The sequence below is a fragment of the Perca fluviatilis genome, chromosome 18, assembly GCF_010015445.1.
Source record: "Perca fluviatilis chromosome 18, GENO_Pfluv_1.0, whole genome shotgun sequence".
In the NCBI taxonomy this organism is placed as follows: Eukaryota; Metazoa; Chordata; class Actinopteri; order Perciformes; family Percidae; genus Perca; species Perca fluviatilis.
The window spans coordinates 7,905,665-7,933,036 of record NC_053129.1 but is presented as its reverse complement, the minus strand read 5'-3'; the positions used below and the strand labels follow the sequence as shown (position 1 = coordinate 7,933,036).

Below are 27,372 nucleotides of genomic sequence, written 5' to 3'. Positions count from 1 at the left end.
GTGTATGAGAAATATGTAATACAGCTCTTAAGGACGCGCCCAACCTGCACCTCCACGTGCCAAACTGAAACATTTGTTTTTGTGACCCTTGTATCCTCCATATAGATAATCACAATCTTACTACAGACAAAATAGTATTACAGTTTTTCTTGATTGCTTTGATGCAGCAGTCAACTCAAACTCCACATTTTCAAAACAGTTAACACACAGGCCGAAACAGTGGCACTCATGGTAAAAGTGACAAATTTTGTTTGCAAAAGGCTTTAACCGTGCCAAAACATTTAGAATATGCAAAAGCTAATTTTGCCTTCAAACAACACAACTTGCGTGTAGTGTATGAGCTCTTCCAATCAACCATTAAACAGTGGACAACAAAATACAAAATACAGCACTCAGTGCGAATCAGTGCACCATTGCTTGTCATTGTAACCTATTACTGTACGTAGCTTTCATGCCAGTGCCATTTGTTGTCAAATTTGCCTTCTTGCAAAGAATTAGATCCAGAATCAGAAATGCTTTGATGCAAATTTTATTGATTCCATTGATTCATATTTTCAAATTGTGGCTGAAAACTGAAATACTGTAAATATTACACATAATACATGTAAACCAAAATAAAATCTATTAAGAGTATAAGAAATTAAGAAAATAAAAATAATATCTATTAAGAGTATAAGAAATTAAGAAAATAAAAATAAAATCTATTACAGTAAAGTATAAACATATATTACTCTAGAGTATAAGAAATAGCCACTATTGACACTACTGATTGAGTCTCTTCGGTCTTGACGATGGGGCCACATGGCCTAACCTGCAAACTGATTGCTAATTGAAGATTTTTGGGAAGGAGTGTCAAACAGGTGCTTGAGTGATTTCATACTGATGTAGGTAGTTTCTAATAGTTAGGAACAGATGTTTTCTGTTTGGTTACCATACCTAAAACAATGGAGTTTGGACTGCTTGAATGACATCCATGTTAACTGTTCTGCAAAAGGGTGGGGGAAATGTGTCAATCCAATGAGAAAGGGTTAACACATTTGCAAGAGGTGTCTTCTGCTCTGCTGAGACAGTGATGATGAAAACCAAGTGGATCCCAGTTTCTTTAAGCAGTTCAAAGCAATCAAGAAAAACTGTAACACACAGTATTAGCATACATATTATTTTACCTGGAAACCGGCTGTTGTTTACATACATCATATTGCTGAATCATGACACACAGGTAGGCCTACAGTAGGTTTTCACTGCCACCACAAAAAAACTGTGGAAAAGCCAGCTTTACATCAGGAACATTACAGCGGGCAATCTTCAGCGGTCAGTTGCAGCGGTGCTTCTTGCATTCAGACTCACAATGTAAAAACAAATAAAAGAATTTGTAATTTTTTTTAATTTACATTTGGTAAACTCTGAATGGATTATGGTTAGGTAAGATGCGATATGTTTTGATGGTGTGGCTAAGTGTGGTATGTGTTGTGTTGGTTTTAAGGTACTGCCATCGCTGCGTATAGAGTGCATGTGTTCCTGGAACTACTTCAATCACCAGAGAGCTTTCTTCCAGCCAGCCATCCTCTGGCAGCGGAGGGCTGAGTAGCAGCAGGTCATTGAGAGGGCAAAGCAGCCGGGAAAGCCCATCACCTTGGGTAGTGACATGAGAGCTGATTCGCCAGGTTCGTACTTGTTATTTCTGAGTCAATTAACAATTGAAAAAGATCTAGGCAAAATAGTAGTGTAAACCTCGGGCAACGTTACTGTGCGACATTCATTCTTAAAGGGTAACTTCATTTTTTTTTTTAAACTGGACCCTATTCATCTATGCTTTTCTGTGTTAAGTGACTGATGGGAACAGCAATCTTTGAAATTAGTCCAGTATTAGGCAGGACGCAACAGAAGCTACAATGTAAGTTGTTGGGCAATTGCGCAACTTCAATTTACGTCCACAAAAAGTGTGGTTTTTTATCATTGACGTGCTCAGATTATTGTTCCAAGTCTAACAACATTATGGAAAGGATCCCTACAGAGGTCAACCTTTTTGTTAAAGGGTAAGATTTTTTTTTTTTTAAAATGAAATAGCCCCAAAATCGCTATCCCCACCAGACTCCATTTAAATAAACAGTATTGTTATCATTGTAAAATACACTTCATTCAAATTTGCCAGAAACAAGATGAAACTATCAAAAGCCATCTTGGTTAGTCTTTCCAATGTTGTTAGGTTAAAATAAAACCTTATTTCACCCATTTACATATGAAAATATGCTGGCTCTATACACAATAAAATAATTCTTATTTACGGTAAATGGAGTCTGGTGGGTTTGGCGATAGTGATTTTGGAGCTGTTTTTGGTTAAACAAAAAGAATCTTACTCTTTAACAAAAAGGTCTTTACCTGTAGGGGTTCTTTTTCATAATGTTGTTGTAATGTAATAACAATCTGCTGCATAATGATGATGCACATTTGCCCTGTAAGTGTACATAGGCTCACAGCTACCCATTACAGCATTCTCACTCAATACTGGACCAATTTCAAAGATTTTCATTCACATTTGTCACGTAGACACTAATGCATTGGAAATAGGGTCCAGGTTGAAAAAAAACTAAATTACTCTTTAAAGTAAAGATTTGGTAGTTGGCGATATCACAAATTTTGCTATGATGCAAATCAATTCTGTAACATACTGTATGAGCAATATCACAAAAACATATATTGTGATTCAACAGACACAATTGTGTTACAACATCTCTGTCAAACCATAAATGCATGCAACTAAAATATGGTCTGCTTTCATTTTTTCTTTGCATCGATTTTGAATTGATATATGTGCCTTTCAGTGACCTGTCTTCATTTTCCCCTAAGGACATGGGTGCAAAGTTTGGATGATAAGCTTGGATAACAACAGGATGCTATCCAGCTTCTCCAGGTAAACTGGAAATGAAAGTGCTTCACACTATATTTTACATGTATGTATAAAAGTGTAATAAAAGCATTGTTTGGAATTTTGCCTATTAAAATTAGGAATAGGATCCCTTTGAAAATGATAATGTCCATATTGTCCCCTCACAATTTTGCTTAACTTTGGAGCAATATTTTGCCCATTTTCGACTGAGATAGCTGTTATTAATGGATCACTTACATTCCCAAGTTTCATATCGTCACTTTCCTAAAATAATCACCTAAGTCATTTTTTCAGGTTTTTCAGAAAACATGTCATGAAAATAGATGACTATTGACATACTAATAACAATGTCAGTCAATTATGCAACATAACAGGAATAAATGACTTAAGCAAATCTTTGAACATGCCTTTGTGACTTTTGTGGCAATTTTAAACCTTCAACTCTGTCAACAATCAGTGTGTCATCACTTACCAATTGGGGACGGACTCTGAATCATGGAAATAACTTCAGTGATAGAGTGGTAGATTAGTGTTCTTGAAGTGGCTGCCATTTTGAAAAGCTTGTAAAATTGCCTAAGTCACATTGTCTTTATTTTTGTCATACCAAATAGTTTATTTTGACAGACCATACATTTTGCCAATGTCTAATATATATAATTGATGCAACTGTATTTTACTTTCATTGACACTTTATTTCCTTAACATCCATGTATGTTGAGAGTAGCAGGGGACATTGAAATTGGTGCATAAACATTCACTCAAAATCTAATGGCAGAGGACCGACAGACCCCCCCATCCTCCCCGCTCAATTTGTGCCCCCTGGGCATGGGGCCTCTGGTAAGATGTCCCTTATTTTTCCACATTGAAGGTAGCAAACCTAGACAGGCCTCACAGCGTCTAGGGTGACACACAAGAAATCTCAGCAACTTCACTTAAACATACAATGTGTAATTTTCTGCTGCTAGGGGTTTCTCAATCAAAACAATGGATGGTAACGGACTTTTGTGGATGTAGTGAAATGTGTGTAGTTTTGATTGTTAAACACTATCTCCAATTTGAATGCATCTGTTCACAGACAAATTTACCCATTCAAGTTTATTCACACTACGTTTATTCATGTCATTCTTATTAAATAGCTGCAGTTTCCCCAACATAATTACGTTTTTCTTGATTTGATTTGTATTGGTAGCTGACCAGTTAGCTAGTGAGCAAGCAAGCTAACATTAGCCAGCAGCTAAAATCACACTATCACAATATATTCCACATGTCAATTTCACCTTTTGGATGTTTTCAACACTGGGGCGAAAGGGGTTTGTTGTAACGTTACTCAACGACACTGAGAGACAGGTGTGGGTGGGGATGGCTGGCGGAATCTCCAAGATGGCGAGGACGTCCGATGGCCAATGTTGTACAGCAGCAGAAGATCTCCCAGCTGCCCGGAATTATCTACCCTTCACTTTGTTGCAATCTTAACTAGTAATTTTAGTAATTACTGATGAACTTATTCATGGGTTAGCACAGTGCTGTTAACCGTGGTCAAAACAATCATACTAAAAATAACTTTATGAGCATGTTGAACGATGTCGTAACCTTATAATGTTACCCACCAAGCATTAGCATTAGCTTCTTGTCAACTAGCACATTGTAGTAGCCTAACATCAAGCTAGATCGATTGATATTGAAATCAATCAATATCAATAAATAAGGTCTCTGCTGTATTACTGTGTTGCAAAGTGGCATGTAATCAATGAAAAAATTATGCCGTGTGGCAGAAAAAAACTGTATTATGGTTACTGAGTATAACTCTTTCTGTGGCATTGTATGATTTACAATTACTCTCGAATGTATCATCAGGCTTCCCGTGTTTTGACGGAAGTTAGAGGAACCAGAGGGGTCAAAGGTTATATGACGCCACTGATAGGCGAAACCTCTGGGTTTGAAAATTGTTGGAAACACACAAAATAAAATATAAAATATAGGTATTGTTGTATATGTTGTATCTTTAAACCAGTGGTTCCCAACCTGAGGTCTGGGCACCCCCAGGGGGGGCGGAAAAGATCACAGGGGGGACGCAAGTCTTTATCTGGTTTGAGGTTGAGGTAAAAAAAAAATATTTGCACATGTTAAACAAATTATGATAATACACTATATAATGTATACGAAAGTCTGTATGAAAGCTATATATTTTGTTGTATCCTCGTTTTTCCTGCCGCCACGGCATCACTATTTTATGGATGAAACATGGCGGAGAAATGTAACAGTGCTGATAACTCCTCTGTATCAAAAAAGAAAGTAAGGCTCTATCTCGAGAGTTACCTCAACTTCGGTTTCGGGGGGGGGGGCTCAGCTTTTCTTAGACATGAGTAGGGGGGGGCGCCAAGGAAAAAAGGTTGGGAACCACTGCTTTAAACAGTCCTTTTTTATTGTTAGCTGAACTAACATATCTGACACTGATAACATTCAGTAACTCTTTGTCTTTCACCCAATAGATTAATCTCAACATTTTCTGTTTACTGAGCCTGAGCTATCAAAAATGGAATATACATTCAAAGCACATTTAACCAGCAATGAAGCTACTGTATATCACAGCTAAGCTGAAACTGTAGCTTTGAAGCAAATTGAACATAGCGGCTAAAGATGGAATTGCCATGTCACGTGATGCCCTCTGGCCCTAAAGGACTTTTCCCATAGACTTAAATGGTGAAAGAGACTTCTGTAAATCAATGGATACATTTTTTTGAGCATCACAACCCCCATGAAATGAGTCATTTCACTATCAGAATTTGATCCATTCGGTCAGATAAAATTTGGAAAGTGTAGAAGAGTTTTTATCATTTAATCATTTAATCTCCATTCAAGTTAGTGGAGCGCTAAACCAGAAGTAGCTGGCTTGGCCCGGCGGAGGTCTCTAGTGTGCCTGCTTTATGGGCCGCACAATGTGGAAGCAAAGCGGAAGATCCGGGTATTTACAGTATAGGCTCCATGAAGGCTTCATGCGCCACTGAAAAACTCTTATAGGAATGAACGGGACTCCGCTTCCAACACTGTATCCAGTTCATACAGTTCAGCTTCCACACTATCTTTTTGGCTTTCAGGGATTATGCTGGCCACCTGGGTGTATGACCCATTTTAAAAAGCAGCATTTCCTTATGTTTAATGCAATTGTGCTGATATATCAAAGCTTTATACTTTATGCTATGTCACTCACCCACACAATATTGTGATGTGAATTTGAACTCCTGCTTTATTGTTGCAACCAGAACAATGTCAACGTTAATTTGCAGCTTATTGTAGATATGATTTATCTTGTTTTGAACACAATAATCCAGCACAATCAAACAGCCGCAGTATGCTGTTTCACAGTGGGGAGCGTGATATAAATCTCACGCTTCGAGATAAATAAATCCCAGTGATTGTTTGCCTCAATTTCTGTAAACAATTTACTGCAGTGAGAAAGAAAACTGATGGAGTTATTATGTGGGCAGCAGGATAAATTAGTGGTGGTGGACGCTGCAACTCAAAGACACATAATTGATAACATTCATAAGTCAATAGCCAGTTTTCCTGTGAGAGCCAAACATTCTATAACTGACTTCTTCTAATACATCAAATTTAACAGGCAAGATCTGCACATTATTTCTGAGCTACATTATTACTCTCAAAACACTCCTACTTAGTCCTTCAAATTTGTCATTTCATGACCGTGTATATTTGTGTAATGTAATCACTCAGCCATCGCTAAGGGAAGTCTGAAAGTTTCAGCTTTAAGTTTACTTGCGTAATTGCACAAAGCTCAAATTTATCCACACTGACTTTCCAACTTCACTAAAGCATTTCAAATGAATATCGGTAGTTACAACACACTTATCTATAAACTTCTGCAGCCAACACTGAGCCAATACATGCTTATACAATGTGCAGTGCTGGAACACATGCAAACTGCAGTTACATAGTGAATAATGAGACGTATTTAGGGCAACACTTTCTATATCTCCTGCAAACTGCCTGTGCGGTTGAGCTTTTCAAAATGCTCAAGCTATGTTTTCTATTCTTGTTTTTGGCACCCTTTGGCAAAGACAAAATATAGTTCTCGCTCTGTGTGTGTGTGTGTGTGTGTGTGTGTGTGTGTGTGTGTGTGTGTGTGTGTGTGTGTGTGTGTGTGTGTGTGTGTGTGTGTGTGTGTGTGTGCGTGTGTGTGTGAGACAACAAAATGAGAGTAGGTGGGGAATGGGGCACCACACAAAAGCAAGTATGTGATTTCTGTGAGCAGTTGAGTGATTTGTGAAAAGGGAGGAAGTGACACCTCTCGAACATTCTGAGAAAAGATGGAGGAGGCAGGTGGGAGAGGTGGAGAGAGAGAAGCTTCCAGGTTTCATTAACACATTTAAACAGAGAAACCATTCAATTCAAATAATTATAGATTTATATGCTATTACTGCTTTCTAAGGCAACTTAATATTGATATTGTTTGTGTATGAACAGCCTTTGGTTAACGGGGCCCTCAACTAATGTTACATGTCAAAGTGTGATGTAGAATAAAATATAAAGGAGTATAAGAAAAAAAATCAGATACAATTGGGTTACAAACTCTTACAAACAGGGTGCATGTGGATGTTTACTAGGCAGGGAAGCTCTAATGTAAGATGCTATAGAGTTGCATTACGGGATTTTGGAGGATCTACTTATAACTACTATGGACATTGGAGGGAGCTGATACCTCTGCCTAACAATAAAACGTAAATATGGGTCGTAATTGCTGATTTTCCAAACGGCTAACGGAGTCATTTCCTTCACATATCTGTCTGCTGTTCCAGGGGTGCTAGGGCTGCACAATTAATCTAATGGCCATCGCGATGTCACTCAAAAATTGTGCGATTTTAAGTAAACAAAAAGGTGTGCTGTGTGAACTGCAATCTCCACGTTATAACAACCTTCACTTTACCTACAGGATTAACAATAGATGAAGCCACCCTGTCTTAAGAAGCTTTTTGTTTACTGCAAACTCACTTTACATCGTCTTTGCTTTTTCCTCTCGCTTTTCTCTCACTCAGCCGCTACAGCTAAGCCCGACACTAGGCCTACTCACGGTCACTCTCCTTGCTTCACCACTCAATGCCTGCCGTTGTCGCTCTCACTAATGCCTGATTCATGGTTTTGTGTTGAATCTGCCCATGGAGTTACGCTGTCCCATGGATGTATTAAGCGAGCCCCTCGTCAGAAAGTCACAAAAAAAGTCTGTCTAGGCAGTAGCGCATGTTTCATATGGTCATGTGAGTAGGCTATCAGAAGTGTAGAGGGGTTCAGAGCACTCAGACAACAGAGGTTGTACAAAGTTTATTTTGTAACTTAAAGCTATAGTGCGTAACTTTTTGATATTTATGAATGTACGTTACATTCAAGCCATTGCAAAATGAGCTAATTAAGACTATCAGCGCCACACAACTCTCTAGATTTCTCAGTATGGCTATGTTCAGAAGATTGTGTCGTCCACTGACTTTCCCACGCAGAAGCTCGAGTGAAGATAATTACCTCTTCTGAAGAGTCCATCATGTTTTTTTCCTCCTTGGCTACTGGGGGGGGGGCTTGTAGCATGTGGACTCGCCAACAGTTTTGTTGTCATTACTTAGAATTACTCATGGGGGCGACAAAAACTATGCACTATAGCTTTAAACACTAATAATTATATTAGCCATCTTATATGTCATCGTTTAAAAGGGCATACAAAATGTATTAATTTAATAACTTATAATAATTATGTAATCATTTATATTTTTGGTATTTCATTTTCAAGTTATTTAAAAAGTATTGCACGTTCTTATGCTCATTTAACTTTGTATGTTCAAAATACACATTTCAAAATTTTGGTGTCTTATTTTCAGTATTTTCCTTCATGATCAAGTAAACACCAACTTTGCCATATCTCGGCCAAAATAAATGCTATCAACGTGAACAAAATGGCCACTAGGGGGCGCTACAAGTACAAAAAGTTTATATCTCATGAATGGCTCATCCGATTTTTACGAAATTTGGAGGGTACTATCTAGGGCAATCTGCGAGGGGCCAAATCCGGCCCCTCGCAGATTTTGATCCGGCCCGCATATCAGTTTAGGTTCACAATAGATTTTGGCCCACATAGTTTTTGTAGTTTTTTTCCGATTTTTTCGCCACTTTTTCCAATGTTTTTTGGCCCGTTTTTACGACGTTTTTGTTGCTTTTTTTCAACTTTTTTTGTAATTTTTTTTCCGTAGAAGTTACTTTCTTTGCTGACTTTTTTGGGTCTTTATGGCAACCGAGCTGTAAGTGAGAAGATTATATGAGTCGTGCAATAATACGATAAAAGATGCTTGACTTTTACGATGAAATAATAGCATGTGAATAACCTAAACATGTCTGGCCCTGGATGGGATTCTTGTTTTGCAGTGTGGCCCTTCGTGGAATTGAGTTTGACACGTATGACCTAGGGCATACCTGGGCATTGTACGGACCCCAGGCCATATCTGGCCCTTTGGGAAGCCATAACTGGCCCGCGTGAGGTCAATGGGAAGTTAGCAATCAAACATAAATAAGTAATAAATAAATAAGTAATAATAACATAAATATGTACATCATGCATGGAATACAACTGCATTGCTTTTATTTTGAAGGCGACTTTTTGTTGTTGCTTTTTTTGTGCAAACGTATGCAGCTTCTTCTTCTCTGGTTGCAAGTCGCACATTAAAAAGAAGTAGAAGAAGAACTGAAATGTGTCGCGCCACAGCCCAGTTACTAATTTTTGTACGTGGGATAACAAAACTCAGAACTGAAATTGGTATTTTTGCATTGTATTATACATCAGCAGGTGTTGTGTAAGTCAGTGCTAAAACTGAACCATGTTATTGATGTTGTAACTAAAACAGTTAACTTCATCAGGGCAAGAGCATTAAAACACAGGCAGTTTGTATCACTTTTGGAGGAGCATGAAACTGAACATGGTGACAGGCTACCACACAGCTGGTGGCTCAGTCTGGGCAAGGTGCTTAAAAGAGTATGGGACCAGAGAGCAGAGATTCGAGAATTTTGTGATATGAAAGGCTAAGACATCCCAGAGCTCTCAGATGTAAACTGGATGGCTGATCTTGCATTTGCTGTTGATGTGACTGCACTAATGAATGAACTAAACACCAAACTGCAAGGCAAGGGCCTATTTTCACTTGAAATGCACAGCCTGGTGAAGGCCTATATGAGAAAGTTGCAGTTTCTCCCAAGCCAGTGCAAACCCTGAAAGAAGCCACACCATCAACCGATCACCTCCGCAGGTACTCATCCATGTTAGTGGCACTGCATGGTGAGTTTTCAACGCGATTTCAAGACAGTTTAGGGTGAAATGTACATGATTTCTTCTCCCTTCACTTGCAGTGTGGACAATGCACCATTGACCTGCAGTCAGATACAGTGCTGTCAGAGCACTTTATGTCTGTATCATTGCTTGAGGAAGAGAGGAGAACTTTCCACACATGAGGAGGCACGCTCAGAAGATGTTGGTTCTCTTTGGATCGACCTACATATGTGAACAAACATTTTCAGTGATGAAGTTTAACAAATCCAGAAACAGATCTTCGCTCACTGATGATCACCTGTCAGCTGTCCTTCGCATAACTCACTGAACAAGAAAAATAAATATATATATATATAAAATTTTGTTCACAATTGCTTTGTGAATGCTGTTCAAATAGTTACATAATGTTGGCATTTTCTACTATGTCTGCCTGATGTCTCCTCATTTGTGCCCTTTCCAGTCGCAGCTTATCAAAGACCTTACAATTTACTGCTTTTCATAAAGAGATAAAATTAATATTGAGCAGAATTAAGTTTAGCCTATTGGTCCGGCCCTCCACAACAGTCCCTGTTTCTCATGTGGCCCCTTGGGAAAATTAATTGCCCACCCCTGAGCTAGGGCCACTCCTGAGGCCACCCCTACAGATGGGGTACTGGTCAAAGTGGGCATGATCTATGGGACCCACGTTTCGATTCACCACTTATATTAATGTGAATAACTTTACATTTTCAGGGTAGATTTACAATGGGTCATGGACCTCACCTACCAAAAAATAGACATGTGGACCACTAGGTGGCGCTATAATGACGTCAAACGTGTTTTTGCCTAAAACTCCCACATTACACATTGCACATTGGAAACCCTTACATCCACGTGTTCCTTGAATCGAGTTGAGTCACATGATATAGGCCCTTCCCATTTCCGCTAAGAATTGTTTTCGCAATATTGCATAATGTGCAAAACCAACTTTTTGGAATTCGTCCTGGGCCGTGCGACAGATCTGCACGAAACCTGGTATGTTGCATCTCCAGATGGACCTGTCCAGAATTTGTCAAAAGAATTTTGCTACATTAAAGTATGCACATTTTAAGTCCAAACAAATTTTCCTAGCTAGCTACCAAACACAAACTTTATCATATCTCGGCCACTTTAAATGCTATCAGCCAATGACTTGGGATTGTTCTTCAACATACCACTAGGATGCTCTGTACCAAATATGGCGAAGATCGGCCATTAGATGGCGCTATAATCAACGTTTATTTGTTTTGGCCGATAACTCAATGCATGTCAAAGGAACATTTGCGATTGCAATTTCTCTGCCCTAGTAATTGTTATCAACACGAAACTTATGATGCGTGGTTGGCATGCCGCTCTGAGGCTCTGTACAAAATTTGGCGAAGATCGCCCATTTGGGGGCGCTATAGCCAACGTAGACGAGTTTTGGCCATTCTACTCAATCAATGTTAATGGGATATTTGCAACGACAATGCGGCTCACACCTCTCGATATTTACTGACGTTTTCCTACCCACCGTTACAAATATTCACTGAATTACAATGCTGTAGAGAAAGGGCGCTATTGCAGACTTATATACTAAGGCTTTGATTAAAGTTTTTAAATATAGTCAGTCGTGAAGTAAAGTGGTCTAAGGCATGAAACTACAGGGCTTAAAATGAGTCCCACTCCGGCCCTGGTGGTCATAGTGCAACATTTCACTTCTTGATGACATCACCGAATCAAAACCTTATTTGGGTGTGTTTTTCTTCTTTATTTTCAGTGAGAAATAATCCTGAAGTGATGCTACCTACTTATCTGGCTTCCTTTCATTCATTGTCAGCCATGCAACCACTCTATCTATTGGGGCAAGGTTGGGCAATTATAGTACTTTTCAGTCGATTGTACCATAATGATATCAGTGTGTTTTTATTTTATAAAATTATATTGTCCTACTTAATGACTCAAGCAAATAAAAAGAAACTATGTTATGCTGACAATTCCTAATTAAGGGTTTTAATGCAACTTCAGGAGACATCTGAGGATTGTATTGACTGTTTTTTATTGCCCAAACGCACCCCAGGGCGAGCCAATTATTGACACACACACAGAGCTAATCCCATCAGCTAATTCCTGTGCCTCGTCTGTTCTCCCATCCTCCAATCACGTTTCCTCTACTGCAGCATTTAAACTGTCACAGAGCTCATTCTGCCCATCAGCTGTTTTCCTACTGCCTCGCCACTGCAGCGCTCATTTCCAATTTTATGATTTATTAAAGAGAATGGGGGGGTTGACCTTAGCTTGACATTGCCATGCACCATCCAACCCAAACTACCCGATAGCTTCATCCAATCCAGCGCTCAATTTCACTGTCCTCTCATGAATGGAACAAGAAGCGTGATCTTGTGAAACACTATCTTAATATTGTTAGAATATACTGCAGAAAAGGCACACCTCTGCCTTTTTATATAACCCTAACCCTTTATAATCTATTTGGACCATAAGAGCTTTTATCTACAGAAGCCCAGGGCAGCCAGACTCTTTTATAAGGTATCTTATTATCACAAGATGATCTCTTTCAGATTCTGATTCTGATCTTGAGATATCAAACTGGTATCTCAGGAGAATGGGCTGAAACAATAGGCAGGCACCACATCTGATCAAGACAAATCACAATCTTGATCACAACCATGTTTCATTTATGTTTTAAGCCAATTATCTTGAGATTTATTTAATTAATCATACTATCTGAAGATATCAAACATTCTCAGCCTGTAATGTAATTATCTTCTTTTTTTTATTTTATAGTTATTTAAATAGGTCTGGTGTTGTGCTCACCTGGGCCACATTCAACCTTGTCAAAACGTGTTTTGAACACTGGTGTGTGTGCAAGCTTACTGCCTTTTTAATTACCATGAGTTTACATACACATCGCTACTGATTGTGAATCATCTGGGTGTACCGAATACCATTTTTTGAACTTCGAAGCTTACGTGAAGACAGCATGTGAAGGAAGCGGAGAAAAAGAGAAAAGAGATGAAGCGACAGTTGTAGCGACTTTGCTTTGTTGTTGCTGGACACAGTCACCTATTTCTTAGTCGCGCTTTGCTAGACCTTCCTCCAAAGCGCTGAAAAGGAGGGTCTGGCTAGTCGACACAGCATTCCGAGATGGGAGAAAAATGTGCTCTGGTTTATTGGCATTTCTTTAAAGCTAAGCTCCGCACGGTGCCGCTGCAAAATAACCTCTGTAAGGAACTTGTTTTTGTGAAACGTGTACGTTCAAAAGTTGCTATAGTTGTGCGAAAAAAAAAAACTCAGATTGGAAAGATAGTCTAGCTAGCTGTCTGGATTTACCCTGCAGAGATCTGAGGAGCAGTTAACCATAGTCCTCATAAATCCACCGGTGTTTAGAATTCCAACACAAAGAAAGGTAACGGACATCGGCGAAAAGACATGCATCCGGCAGAATTTCCTTAGCCTGGATGCCAGCCGAATTTAGCCCCGCCCACATCATTTGATCCGTTGTGGAGCAACTATCCTCGAACCAGAGCTGTTTGGATCAATCAAATTAGGGCGGGCTTTATGCGATGATGGATAGACGATCAACAGTAACGTAATCAACCGCGTCACCAAAGAGCACTTGGGTTGAATTTGTTTACAACAAAGATGGCTGCTGCTGGAGAATTGAGATGTGTAGATGCCACCATCGCGTCTGTTATAGAAGATATCGTATAAGTATGACGACGACAGGCTAGAATTTCCTGCGTACCGGAGCAATCCCAGAAGTGAAATGTAGTTTTTTTTTTACCTTCATAGTGTTTAAACCTTTTTTGTTGCAGCGATAGAGGCAGTGATGTTTCCTGTTTACAGTAACGTTAACGGGACTCTCACACATGATTGTCCACCGCAGGGTGAAGTCGGGTTGCTTTCCTCCAAAATTGGTCTTAACTTTTTTCTGCAGGCATTTAAAATAAATATAATGACCTGCGTTTTGGCCGGACTGTCTGACGAGTGACGACCGACGCAGTGTGTGTGAATGAATGCTCAGCCAGCACCTCACTAGAGCGAATGTGAACAGTCGTACTATCTTTACCTTTATCAAATCGCCTGAAAACGACACCAGGCTGCTACAGTATTAACCATACAGACCTCTCCAAACATCAGATTGCTCACTTGTAACTCAATATTTCTCCTTTCTTGGCTGAGATGGACGACAAAGCGCTGCATAAATTAGCCAGCAACTAGTGGCTTAATACCAACAAAACACCACAGTAAATTTCAGCCTGCGTGCACGTTTAAAAAAAACAAAAACAAAACTTGAATCCCAAAATTGAAAATCGAATACCTACCCTTCAAGCGAATATTCAAATTTGGATCCAGCCCTACACCATTGCACACTGTTGCACATTGTTCCGAGTTAACATTTCGTTTAACAAGGAAACCGTAGCAAAACGTTGCACACCGTTTTGAGATTGAACATGCCCCCTGGCTTCCCAGTGGGAGAAACAGCCGAGCCAATCAGAACTTTGTAGACGAGAGATAAGTAATCGTGACGTCATCTTCCTGTGCCGGAGCCAGAAAAAGGACAACAGAATAGGCTTGTTCAAGATGAGCTGCGCCTAGCCTGTAAAGTGAACGGGAGTAGGCTGGCAGTAGCAGAGGGCGGTGACAAAAAAAGCTGCAGTAAAGTTAGACAGTTTCCAGTTGTTTTAATCCACCTTTAGACTGTACAGGAAGTCATAGAAACACTCACTCCTGTTAGATCCAATTTTGATTTATTACAATGATGTCAGACCAATATATCCATTTGAACGCAGTCTTCAATTGTTTTGATTAGGACATAATAGGCTGCAGGGCTGGACTCGGACAAAAAATTGGCCCTGGCATTTTTGGCCCAGGCGGCCCACACCCAACGTGATTGGTCAGACACATTCCCTGCAGACAGTCCTCTTAAAATATGCGTGCATTCAAGGATATGAGTTACCTAGTGTTCAGCATTCATGTGATCGTTTTGGATCCTTCAAGAGGGGTCTCAAGACTTATCTGTTGATCTTACACTAATAACACTAATACTTAATTAATTCTTAGAGTTATGATTTGTATATTTATGGTATTTTTATTATTGATATTTTATATTGTATTGCCATTATTGTTATTATTACTATTTTGCTTAATATTGGCTTAGCAACTTTAAAAACAGTTTACTGTTAATTTTAACTATTGTAAGATTCATATTTTGTCACTTTGGACACAAGTGTCTGCTAAATACTAAAACCATAACTATAACCCTTCCTAAAAGCTACAATAAAGCTGAGAGTAGTATATGCCTTGGAAAAGAGCACCAATACAAGAGAAGCTAATTAAGCCATTCAAGGAACACTGATGCTTGTATCAACACTGATTTTATAGATCACACAGACTTTTCAGCTACCCAACAGGCTAACCGTTAGCATTTTCAATGTAAGCTTAAACAGTTAGGTTACCTGACAGCCACTAACTTTAATGTTACAGCCAAACTGCTTGTTGTCGTTAAGACATGACGTCACACACACACACACACACACACACACACACACACACACACACACACACACACACACACACACACACACACAAACACTCTCTTCCCCCCCCCCTTAATATGCTAATATTACCACATCGTACATATTGCCTCTCATCTATCTCTTTTCCTTCCTTGTCCCACATGGCCCTGTCGTCCTGCTTACTCTCGCTCTCCTTCTGCTCTTCCTGTCATGATGCTGTTTTGTTCTCTGTATAGCAGCCACCTCTCCTCCTTCCTCGTTCAAGTAATGGTGATGTTGAAGCAGCTACTACACCCCAAAAAAAAAAAAAAAAAGTGGAACATAATTTTTGAGGAATCCGCCTAGAGATTCTTAATCTTTTTCTCCTGTATTTTCTCTGCACCTCCCTTGCACTTTGGTGGTCGTTTGTCCATTTTAACGTGGTTGCTAAACTTCCAGCATAACTAGTGTCTCAGGGCCGGGAGGCGTGGACATAGTGGGATTCGTAAATTTGCGGCCCGGAGTGGATTTTATTGGGTCAGGCCAGTGCCAATAAAGAAAATTAACCAATGGGCTGCTGTGAGTTCTTTATGGGCCGGCCCGGTTCAAAAAATAAAAAAGGCCTATTTATATCGGCGATCGGCCCAAAAGTGCGTCGGCCCACCGGGAAAATGCCCGGTATGCCAAATGGGCAGTCCAGCCTTGATAGGCTGTTAAAATGCTATACAGGTGACCTGTTGCAGATGTTAATATACAACAGACTGTAGGTGATCTGTAATCTGATGTATTTATTCTCTCTGATTACTAAATGTTACCTCAGACAGACATGTATTCTTTTAACAGAATAAAACTTGAGACAAATATGTCATAGTGCACTGTTAAGTCAATTTGGACCTGGATAATCGCCGGAACATCCGGATGTCCCTCTCCTTGCAAAACTCAATTTGTTTCAGAAAAATACAACAAACTTCAAGCTAGCAAGTTAAACGCTGAAAATTGCATGTTTTGAAGAAACAAAAATTACACATTACAGCACAAATCATTTTATTTATTTTTCAGCTCCTACTACATGAGTCCTGTCTCTGTGCGTAGCGTAGAGTTTTTCCAGCCTGCTTCTACGACGTTTAACGAGAGACGGCCAATCACAATCATTATTAGATCTTGGTAGAAGCATGCTGCATGCTTATTGGCTCACTGACGCTGATGAAATTTGCTCCTTAGGTATTGAAACTGGGTATTGAATGACAAGGCACTTTCCGATACTCAATACTTCAGAGGCAATTCGGTCAGTGCCTTAAAAGTATTGAATTCGGTACCAAGCCCTAGTCAGACCAATTCTGGATCAAGTCGGACACAAATCTAACTGGCATGAAAATGCAGACAGAAAGAGATTGATTGAGATTGATGTAGCTAGTTCACTCCCTACTGAATGGTTAGTGCATCCCACCAACAACAATTCCAAAGATAACAAACCCACACAGATTACAGATAACATGAACACAACAGTCATACTGAATAATTAAGTAAAAGAGCTTAGCCTGACAGAAAATATCAGAAAGGGCCAGGATATCAGGTAAAGCGCACAGTGATCTATGTCTGACACAGGCAGAAATTACATTGTGCCACTCTGTTATAAACATTAAAAGAAATCACCATTTGCTCTTCATTCGACAAAAGAATAGATTAACTTTAGACCGAGGTAGGTTAGAAAACCATGGCATTGTTAATGAGTTAATGAGCTATTACATTTGATATTTCATTGATTCATTGAATGTGTCAAAATAAAAACATAGTAAAAATGTTATTGCAGGATAACGGCTGTAATGCACACAAAATAAAAAGCTGGTCATTACCTTCCAAAATATTAAATTACATTACATTTAATTAGATGCTTTTATCCAAAGCGACTTCCAATAAGTGCATTCAACCATGAAAGTACAAACTCCAAACAGCAAGAATCGAGAACAAGTACTTTGGCTTCAAATAAGCCAACTACAAAGAACCACATGCAAATGCAACACAAAACAATCCATTAAAGCAGCCACCTTTACAATTGCAGTTTGGTTTAGGCAACAAAACTACTTGATTAAGGTAACAAAAATATCCTGCTTATGGTAATAAAAAACCATGGTGGACAGGATGCTAATGTTGGTTTCATATGGAATGCTGTTTTATTCAATATTAAATAAATTAATATATACATAAATAAACCTGACGGAGGACCTTTACCTTTACCCAGCACAAAGTCACCTGTTCTGCGGTAACTGAACCACCAAGTACCGCTGACCTGACAGAGCACCACACCGGCTATTTATGTGGACGTTTCTGTCCTCATTCATCTCGTTTACGACGACGGTAAATTCAGATGTTCAGAATACGAAATCGTGAATTATTTTCTAAATTAAGTCACAGTTAAGTTAATGAGCATGATGCATGATGCAATTTATTGAATGCCATTTAAACTCTTAAATTAACGATAGCCATACATAGCCTATTGGCAGATTTGTCGATGTTAATGTTGTCTCCCTGATGTTAACGTTTGTTGTTTATTTGATGAAACCTGCGATGACTTTACTTTTTTTTTCTTTGATGCTTTGTTTGCAAATTCATAACAGTAAAAAAATATATATAGCTCAACAATGAAGCCACCCACATAATACTAAAATTAATACTCTTTTACAAGTATAACATATGAGACCACAGAAGAGTAGGCTACAATAAAAAGGTTTTCATGCCTCCCATTAGAAAGGGGATCTGATATCTAAAATTGAGATAAGAGGAGGTTAACCAATATTTTATTATAGGCTAAATCTTTTTAATCTTCTATAATTTTGAAAGCTGCATTTATGGATATGAAATTTGACAAAAACAATTAGGATTGATATAAAATGTTGGTTAACCTCCTTTCTGAAATCATAAAACATTTAAAACTGCATCAGCGTTTAACGTTGACGTTTGTTTAAGCCATATTACATAAGAGGGTTTAATTTAGAGGTCCGAAGGGCGCATCACTGAAGTGTAGGCCTCCTCAAGTGTGATATTGTGATTATACAACAGCGGTTACCAACAAAATAAGTGATAATCAATCTGTATTCATATTGTGGAGCAATTTGCTCTTGAAATACAAATAACTACAACTGTACCCATAGTCAGGTCAGCGCTAGTTGGTGGTTCAGTTATCCCCAGAATAGGTGACTGTGCGCTGGGTACAGATCACTGCTGCTGCGGTCGTGGTGCACTCGTTCATGGTGCACACGGCTCTGTTCTGAATGTGAGAGATAGCCACGCCCCCTGATTTGCATAGAACTGGAAATAAAAAGAGAGGGAAATAAATAAATGTGGCATTAGGAAATAAAACTCCACGGAAATAAATAAATGTGGATTTATGAAATAAAAGTCTCTTGAAATAAACATGGACTTATGAAATAAAAGAACCATGAAATAATTAAAAGTAAAACCTTTTAATATATTTATTTAACTGATTCATTTTTATATGAATATTTACATTTATTTAATTATTTATGTATTTATTGCCTCATTTATTTATTTCATGATGTATTTCAAAGGCTTATTTATTCATTCATGTATTTATTAATTAATTAATTTATTTATTTAATATTGAATAAAACGGCATTCCATAGTTTCAGGCAATCACCAAAGTCATTGGGATTTCTGAAAAATGTCTTGGCAATCCATCATATAATTGTGGAGATATTTCAGTTTGGATCAAAGTGGTGTACTGACTGACCGACCAACCATCTGACAGTGCCATCCCTATAGCCAACATGGCAAAAAAGTAAACTTAAAGAAAAATATTTTTAAAGGAAGCTTATAGCTTATAGTTTTTATACTCATTATCAGAGTCAGCTTGAAAAAAATCCAGTATCTGGGGCTATATTACTCACAAGAGAAGGTTGCTTTTCAGGAAAATGTAAACAAAGGTCATTTTAACTGTTCAGCTGATGCTGTTGATCTGTTGAACACGATATGATCATGAGATAATTAAGTTAAGATCTTGTAATGTTATGTAACGTTGAACCATGGCTGTTCTGGGCTTCTGTATTACATTTATAACCCTCACATGTATATATTATGTACATTTGGGCAATTGATGTTCATATTTGTATGACCTGAGACAAACTGTGCCTTGACTGTCATTAAGGGAAAACTAATATTTGGGCCCTTTCGGCTATCAGATAATCACATATCAGCGTTGCCATATGTCCGGTCTGTTGCTGTAACAACTTTGGCACTTCACCTAGCAGTCAACAAGCTCTAATTAGCCATCGTACATTAGCATGGAGATGTGGTTGCTGCTGGTATGAATGTAGGATTAAACCAAAGTACAAAAGCTGGCATGTATTCTTCATATTTCTCATATTTCTCCTTAGACTGCTGCTTATTTGTACTTTGATATCGGTATCTCTTTCTATATTAGATATAGTTCACCTTAATATGTTGAAATTGTCCAATTGTATTTGTTAATGAAGCCCAATTTGCTGTATCTTTCTTTTTTTAATCATATTGTTTAATGTAATTTAGATTTTGTAATACCTTACAGTTTAAAAAGACTACACAGCTGAAAATGACAGACAGAGAAAAACAAAGAATATATATTTTAAGCATTTTCTCCTGGGAACAGAGCTAAAGTTCAGCTCAGCAAAAAGTAGGAGTCTTTTTTTCAAAGACTATGTCTGTATAACAAGCACAGAAATAAACTCTGGTTGTGACATCAAAGAGGAGGATAAAGCATAAGAAGTCAGGCAAATGAATTAGCCCAGACAGCTCGTCAAACAGGCAGACGTAGAGAAGAAGGATTCAGGAACATGGTTAGTGCAGAATGCCCCATACACAGTGAGGAGAGCTGGAGAGGAATGAGGTCACCTTAAAAAAAAGAAAAATTGGAATTTGTGTTGGAGAAAAGTTAATGATAACGCAAGTGTTCATGAGTATATGCATGCATTCTGTAGATACACTTGAGATTATCGATTGACCGTCATTTTTTCTAAAGAAAATGCCAAATGTTAATTGGTTCTAGCTTTTCAATTGTAAGGACTTTTTGCTTTCACTGTAAACACAATATCTTTGGGTTGGGTTTTGGACTGTCTTGAGGGGAAAAGGCCATTTGAAGACATCCCATTCGGCCTTAAGAAACTGTTTTTTCCCTATTGGCTGACATTTTATTGACCAAAATGATTAATCAATTAGTGGAAATCATCAGCAAATCAATTGATAACAAAAATAATCGTTAGTTGCAGCGCTTATGATTATTTTCATTACTCAGTCGATAATAAATCACTTGAACATAAGAAACCGGGAAAATGGCCATCACAATTTCCTAGAGCCCAATGATTCTTCAAACCATCTAAGACTACTGCCATCACCACAATACCATAGGATTGAATGGAATTTTGTTTCTGGAGTCAAATCGTTATTTCTGGAATGAAATCGGAATCTCCTATTGCACTGGAGAAATCACAGACCATACTATGAACAGTTTTCATTGGAACTACTTCTTATGAATCATGAAACTATGAAAATTGTATTGGGGCTGCAGCAGAATTACTTAGACCTGGCAGGATACCACAAAGGGTTGTGTACATGAGACAATACATCTAGTTTTTATTTTGAGGTGAACTAATCCTTTAACAATTAAAAGGCCGGATAACAATGCAAGCCACAAAATAATTAAATAAAAAAGTATATAATACTCCTCTTTAAACCGAAGAAAGACCCGACCCTGCCATCAAGTGACCATCCCATTTTCCCCCTCAACGCAGATATAAAAATCCTCAGTAAGGCACTAGCTTGTAGAATAGAAATAGTAACTCCATCAATAATTCACCCAGAACAAACAGGCTTTATCAAAGGCAGACATTGATCCAGCAACAAATGCAGACTATCCAATTTTATTATTATTATTCATCATAATACCATGCAGGAACCATCATAGCTACCTTAGATGCAGGAAAAGCCTTTGACAGAGTAAAATGGACGTTTCTCATAAAGACATTACACCCCACTACTCAAAACAATAAATGACGACCTACTTCTATAGCTACAGTTAAAATGACAACATTTCCTAAAATAAATTATCTATTCACCATGATACCCAACTCAACCCACCCTAAACTGGTTCAAATCGCTAGACTCCAAATTCTACTGGAAAAACAAGACACCAAGAATTAAACTGGCCACTCTCCATAAATCAATCAATCCAATCAATCACATAACACATGGTTAGATAGAGAGCAAACCACTTGTAAAGACATTCAGAATTTAAATTTACCATTTCTCAGCCAATCTATAAAACATCATAGAATAGAATAGAATAAATCTTTATTGTCCACCAGGGTGGAAATTTTCCTTTGGCTCACCAGACATACAAGAAATAAACATACAGACAACATATCAGACATAGTAAGTTGAATATATATTAAAAAAAAAAGATATCAATCCATGTTTTAAAATATCAACAGTAGCAGAAAGGCTGACAGCCTATCGAAATTCCACAAAATCACAGACACCACTTTTTGAGCCCACCATATGAACAACACAGATTATCTCAAGTAATAACAAACCAAAAAGGCATCACTCTTCTTAAACACATCTTCCATAATAACATGTTGGTTTCATTCCCCCAGTTGGTCCAGAAGTACATCAGGAGCAAACAATTTCTGGAATATCTGTAACTTAAAGCATCTGTTCAAACTACATAATACAACTATACATTATGGCCATTATTGATCCTCCTCCCTCAACCTCAGAATTGATTAACATTCCCTCCTCAAAAATACTCCTCTCCAAAATCTAGAAGATAACATCACAATCTGACAAAGGGGAACTAGACTTCACTCCTGATGCTGAATTTTGGATCCAAATTTGCAAAAATATCTACTTAATGACTAAAAATGCCAGTCTACAACTTATACAATACAAGATACTCCATAGAATTCACTTCAATGGGCAAAAAAAAAGTTTGAAATGATGATGATTAGACCAATCAGTCAAAAAAAATAATAATTAAACTTCATTGCGGTAATTACAAAAGAAAACATTAACCCCTTGACCCAGCCAGACTGACCCTGCTGACCCTCTCTGGAGTTCCCTGAAGATGCCCCGACCAAATATTTTTCGTATTATTATTATTATCATTATTATTGATATACTTGTATTACTTTCATTAAAGATATGTGTATTACTTTATTACTTTAATACTTACCAGTAGTATTGGTGGTTGTTGTAGTTATTATTTTTTTTAAATTGTCGTGAGATCTCCCATTAGTCCATCACCCCCGACCCATCTCTCACCCATCCACTCTATAGACTTTGTCCCAGACTGATCGTTTAGACACATACATGCAGAAACACACACAAATACACACACACACACACACACACACACACACACACACACACACACACACACACACACACACACACACACACACACACACACAACTACAGAGGTCAACAGGGTTTCTGCAGGTTTCACCAAGTCAAATTTAAGACTTTTTAAGACCTTTTTAAGACCATTATGAATGAAGTTTAAGACCTTTTTCCCATCATCAAGTAAGCTAAAATTAACTAATTAACTAACTAACTAACTAACTAAATAAAACATTTTCAACCCAAGTATCGCTTAATTTGCACTTCCGCATAGCTGAAGAATAAAATCCGTTTTATGTCTGTGGTACAATCCGAAAGAGACTCACACCGATAACACGAAAGCTGATTGGCTGCAATATAAGTTGCATGTTGGTCTCATTTGTAGTAATACAGCAAATTATATTTGGACTATTGAAAGAAAGAACTACAACACCATGGAACAAAAAAAATGAGCATAATGAGGTAGCGTTGCACGGACGTAGGAAAATTATGACCTGTTTAAAATGATTTAAGAACACAATACTTCAGCAAATGTAAGACTTTTAAGACCTACAATTTCGAGTTTGAAATGTTAGACTTTTTAAGACCCCACAGAAACCCTGATGTGTGCATACCTAAATGCACACGCACACACATAACAACCGGCATCTCTTGTCCTGTAGTCAGTTTTTGTTTGTTTTGTTTTGTTCTGTTGTTGCTATGTTAATGTTTTCTCTCCTGTCTTGCAATAAATAGATATTGCTGCAATACATGTCTATAGTATGAATGTATTTAATACTAAATATTGTAAACTCTCTGACTCTCCTAAGTGGCTGTTTATTCTCCCTGTGATAAGACAGGGAAGTGACTCATTCTAATTGCATCGTTCTCCAGAACTAAAGTCTGTCTGGTTCATAATAAACTTCATGCCGATCATTTCTATATGAGGATACATTGTGTAACTAACTGTGTATCATGAATAGAATAGAATGGAATAGAATGCCTTTTATTGTCACTATACACATTGTACACAATGAGATTAAAAGCAACTCCTTTTCCCGTGCCAACATGTAGGCTACGTAAAAAGTATAGCACCATGCAATAAAATAAGTAGTGCAAAAAAAAAGGGGGGGTAAGGTGCACAGTTCTGAGACACAGTTGTGATACAGTACAGTAATATACCTTTTTCACGACAGACATTTTGACAAAGCAGAAATACACAGGTGTATTTAATGACACTAATGATGGCTGCATACCACTTAGGGGAGGTCCTGGTATTGTGTGTGCTGTCTCAGTGGGACACTTAATGGAACTGAGCCATTGTTAATGTTATTAATCACACCTTGGTTCCTGCTGCGACCAGTCAAAATGTCTGCTATGAAAAAAGTTTGATTATCATCAATGCCTTGTGAAAACCATGTATCTCCAAAATACCAAATTTGTATAAGCCAAGAAACCCAAGCCCTGTTTTCAGATTTATGATACTGCATTTTCAGATAATTCTGTGTGTTTTAAAATGTTTTTTTCTCTTACGAGGTCGAAATTTCTCAACCCATTACAGTAAGTAACACGGAACGCTTTAGTTTATCTGAAAAAAGCTAATTCCGCAAATTTGAAGGTTCATGATTTCACCAGAGGCCTCGCGATACGATATCATCACGATATGATATTATTGCGATTTTAAACATATTGCGATATTCTGCGATGTATTGTAACTTAAAATTTTTCCCAATTTCAAATGATGTCCCCAAAGGAAAACTTTGACAACATATTTTATCTAAAAAGATACATTTCTCTATTTGTTCATCTTAGTTTGGGAGAAAATTGGGATTGTCATATCTAATATATATATATATATATATAATAGATTGATACTTAGTGTCTGTGTATCGCTACAGTATTGCCACGGAAAATATTGCGATACTATGCTGTATCGATTTTTTTCCCCCACCACTAATATGTAGAGGCAATCATATTTTCCTTTCTTATCACTCTTTTGAGAGAATGCTATAGTGCTTTTAAATGGAATAAACAGGCGTATTGGAACAAAAAAACTGCACAACCCATATTTGACTCCCACTTGTCATCCAAAACAAGAAAACACTATGCATCCTTTTACCTGAATATTAGGAAGCAAACAGTCTGCAACACGACGATGAATGATCTTACTACTCCACTCAGACACCGGTACTGCTCGGATAGCTCACACTGCTGTGGCAGCTCTCAGTGGAAGTTACAATCCGGCTTGTGATACATTAAATATGCGCTTGTGTCAGTTTGCGCCTACCGTATGTGTATGTATGGCAGATAGGGAAAAAGCAGTGTACAGTGGTGTGAACCCCACAATCTAGTCCCCTAGTGTTGAATAAGCTGGTTGTTGTAATGTCCATTATGTATATTTTCTATCAAATCTGTACAGTACAGTGGACGTGCTTCAAGGTAACACAACATAAACTAATTAAAAACACACATGAGAAACTGAGAGAAAGAATAATCCAGGCAAGCATAATACCTGGGAGTCTATTAGCCAATGTAGCCATGTCATGTGAAGCCAGGGGAAGGCAAGAGGGAGACACTGCATCAAAAAAGACAGGATATCCCTGTGTGTGTGTGTGTGTGTGTGTGTGTGTGTGTGTGTGTGTGTGTGTGTGTGTGTGTGTGTGTGTGTGTGTGTGTGAGAGAGAGAGAGGGAGAGAGAGAGAGAGAGCAGAGAGCAGGCAGTGAGGGGCTACATGCAGCCAATCAATTCACCTGCAAGGAAGGGTGACAACTGAAAAGCTGGCTGTCTGTGTTATGGAGAGGGTTCCCTCACATATCCAGCAATCTACAGCCCCACATCACAGCCTGAGCGAATACAAACCCACTGCATTCATTCAGAAATGATGGCAAACTCTGAGGGCCAGCCATGCTGACTACTGCTGCTGCACTGTCACCACGCTCTCATGGAGAGATTTTTTCTTTCTGGGGGGAGGGTTGTTGTAGTATGTAGGCTACAGGCCTGGCTGACATGTGGCTATGTAAAAAAAAAATAAAAAAATATAAAACCAAGAAGAAAAGAAGAGCTGCAGTGTAAAATAAATAAAATCTCACCTTTAATGTTGTGTTTGGATAGCTCACGGGCACCTTATGGAAAGTGTTGTTGGAAAGCACAGCCAGTCTGATATCTTCGAAGATGGTGATGATATCATCCAGGAGGCAGCGCTTGTCCCTGTGGCTTAGCACGCAGAGGTGAGCGAACGTGTAATTGAATCCCTTGTAATTGACGCGCAAATCCAACACCTGCTTGTGGACCTGCAGGACCTGGTCGGCCAGCTCCAGGATGTTCCCCCCGGACTTGGCCAGCAGGATCAGCCTGCCATATCTGCCCGGGGTGTGCAAATCCGAGTACAGCTTGTGCTTCGACTGGTCGATGGGAAACAGGCTGTTGGCGAGACTCCGCTCGATCTTAGCCAGGCTGTGAGTAGGGGCGACCAGCACCTCCAGGTCCGTCTCCGGCTTGAATCGGCTCAGCACGGTAGATCCGAAAATGATGGTGAGGACCGCGGGGACAGTGAGGAAGAAAACCGGGTGCCTGCTAACGAATAAGCCGAGCCAGTAGAACGAAGCCTTGAGCCCTCTGTGTATCACTTGCCGCAGCATCCTCCACAAAATCCAGCTTCCAGATGCCCCGTCTCCTCCGATGAAGCACATGTGACATCAGACTCCGTTCCCCGGCTTAGTCCAATTCGTAAGAGAATTGCACCATGCTACAGCACCATGCACTCACATTCACACACACATTTACACACTCTCTCACTCACTCACTCACTCAGACACACACACACACACACACACACACACACACTCACACGCACCACAACACCTGGAAAAACAGCACTGCAGCAATTCGCGGCAAGACACACGGACACACACAGACAGACAGACATACAGACAGTCAGAAAACCATCGTGCACCAGCCGATCGAGACGGGTCCGTGTTGTCTGATCTCAAGCCATTCCGCCTCTGTGTGATGGAGAGGGTGTTGGGAGAGGGAGGGGTGTGAAGCCGCGATTTTCCTTCGCATCACCGGCTGCAGTAGCAGCGACAAGCCGCGGCGGTGTGAAGTGCATAGCATGTGTGTCTCCTGTCAGCCTCTACGGCTCTTACAGCAGCGGTGGCGCCTGATTTATGTACTTTACTGTAACCAATGTGGCGGGGTTTGAAGCAGGGGAGGAGGTGCTGGATGATGATGCCTGGTTATTTTAGGAACAGCGGAGGCAACAGGCAACATGAGAGTTCCTGCTTGT

The 27,372-nt window shown here is 38.9% G+C and overlaps 1 protein-coding gene across 1 annotated transcript in view; it reads right to left on the bottom strand.

Moving 5' to 3' along the window:
- The window catches only part of ptchd4 (patched domain containing 4), a 98,945-nt gene extending 71,869 nt beyond the window's left edge, over positions 1 to 27,076 (bottom strand). The window contains exon 1 of the mRNA XM_039781972.1: positions 26,177 to 27,076. Within this exon, the coding sequence (XP_039637906.1) occupies positions 26,177 to 26,776 (600 nt within the window). The 5' untranslated portion in view covers positions 26,777 to 27,076. The remainder of the gene's footprint in view (positions 1 to 26,176) is intronic.
- Between the last annotated feature and the right edge of the window lie 296 nt (positions 27,077 to 27,372).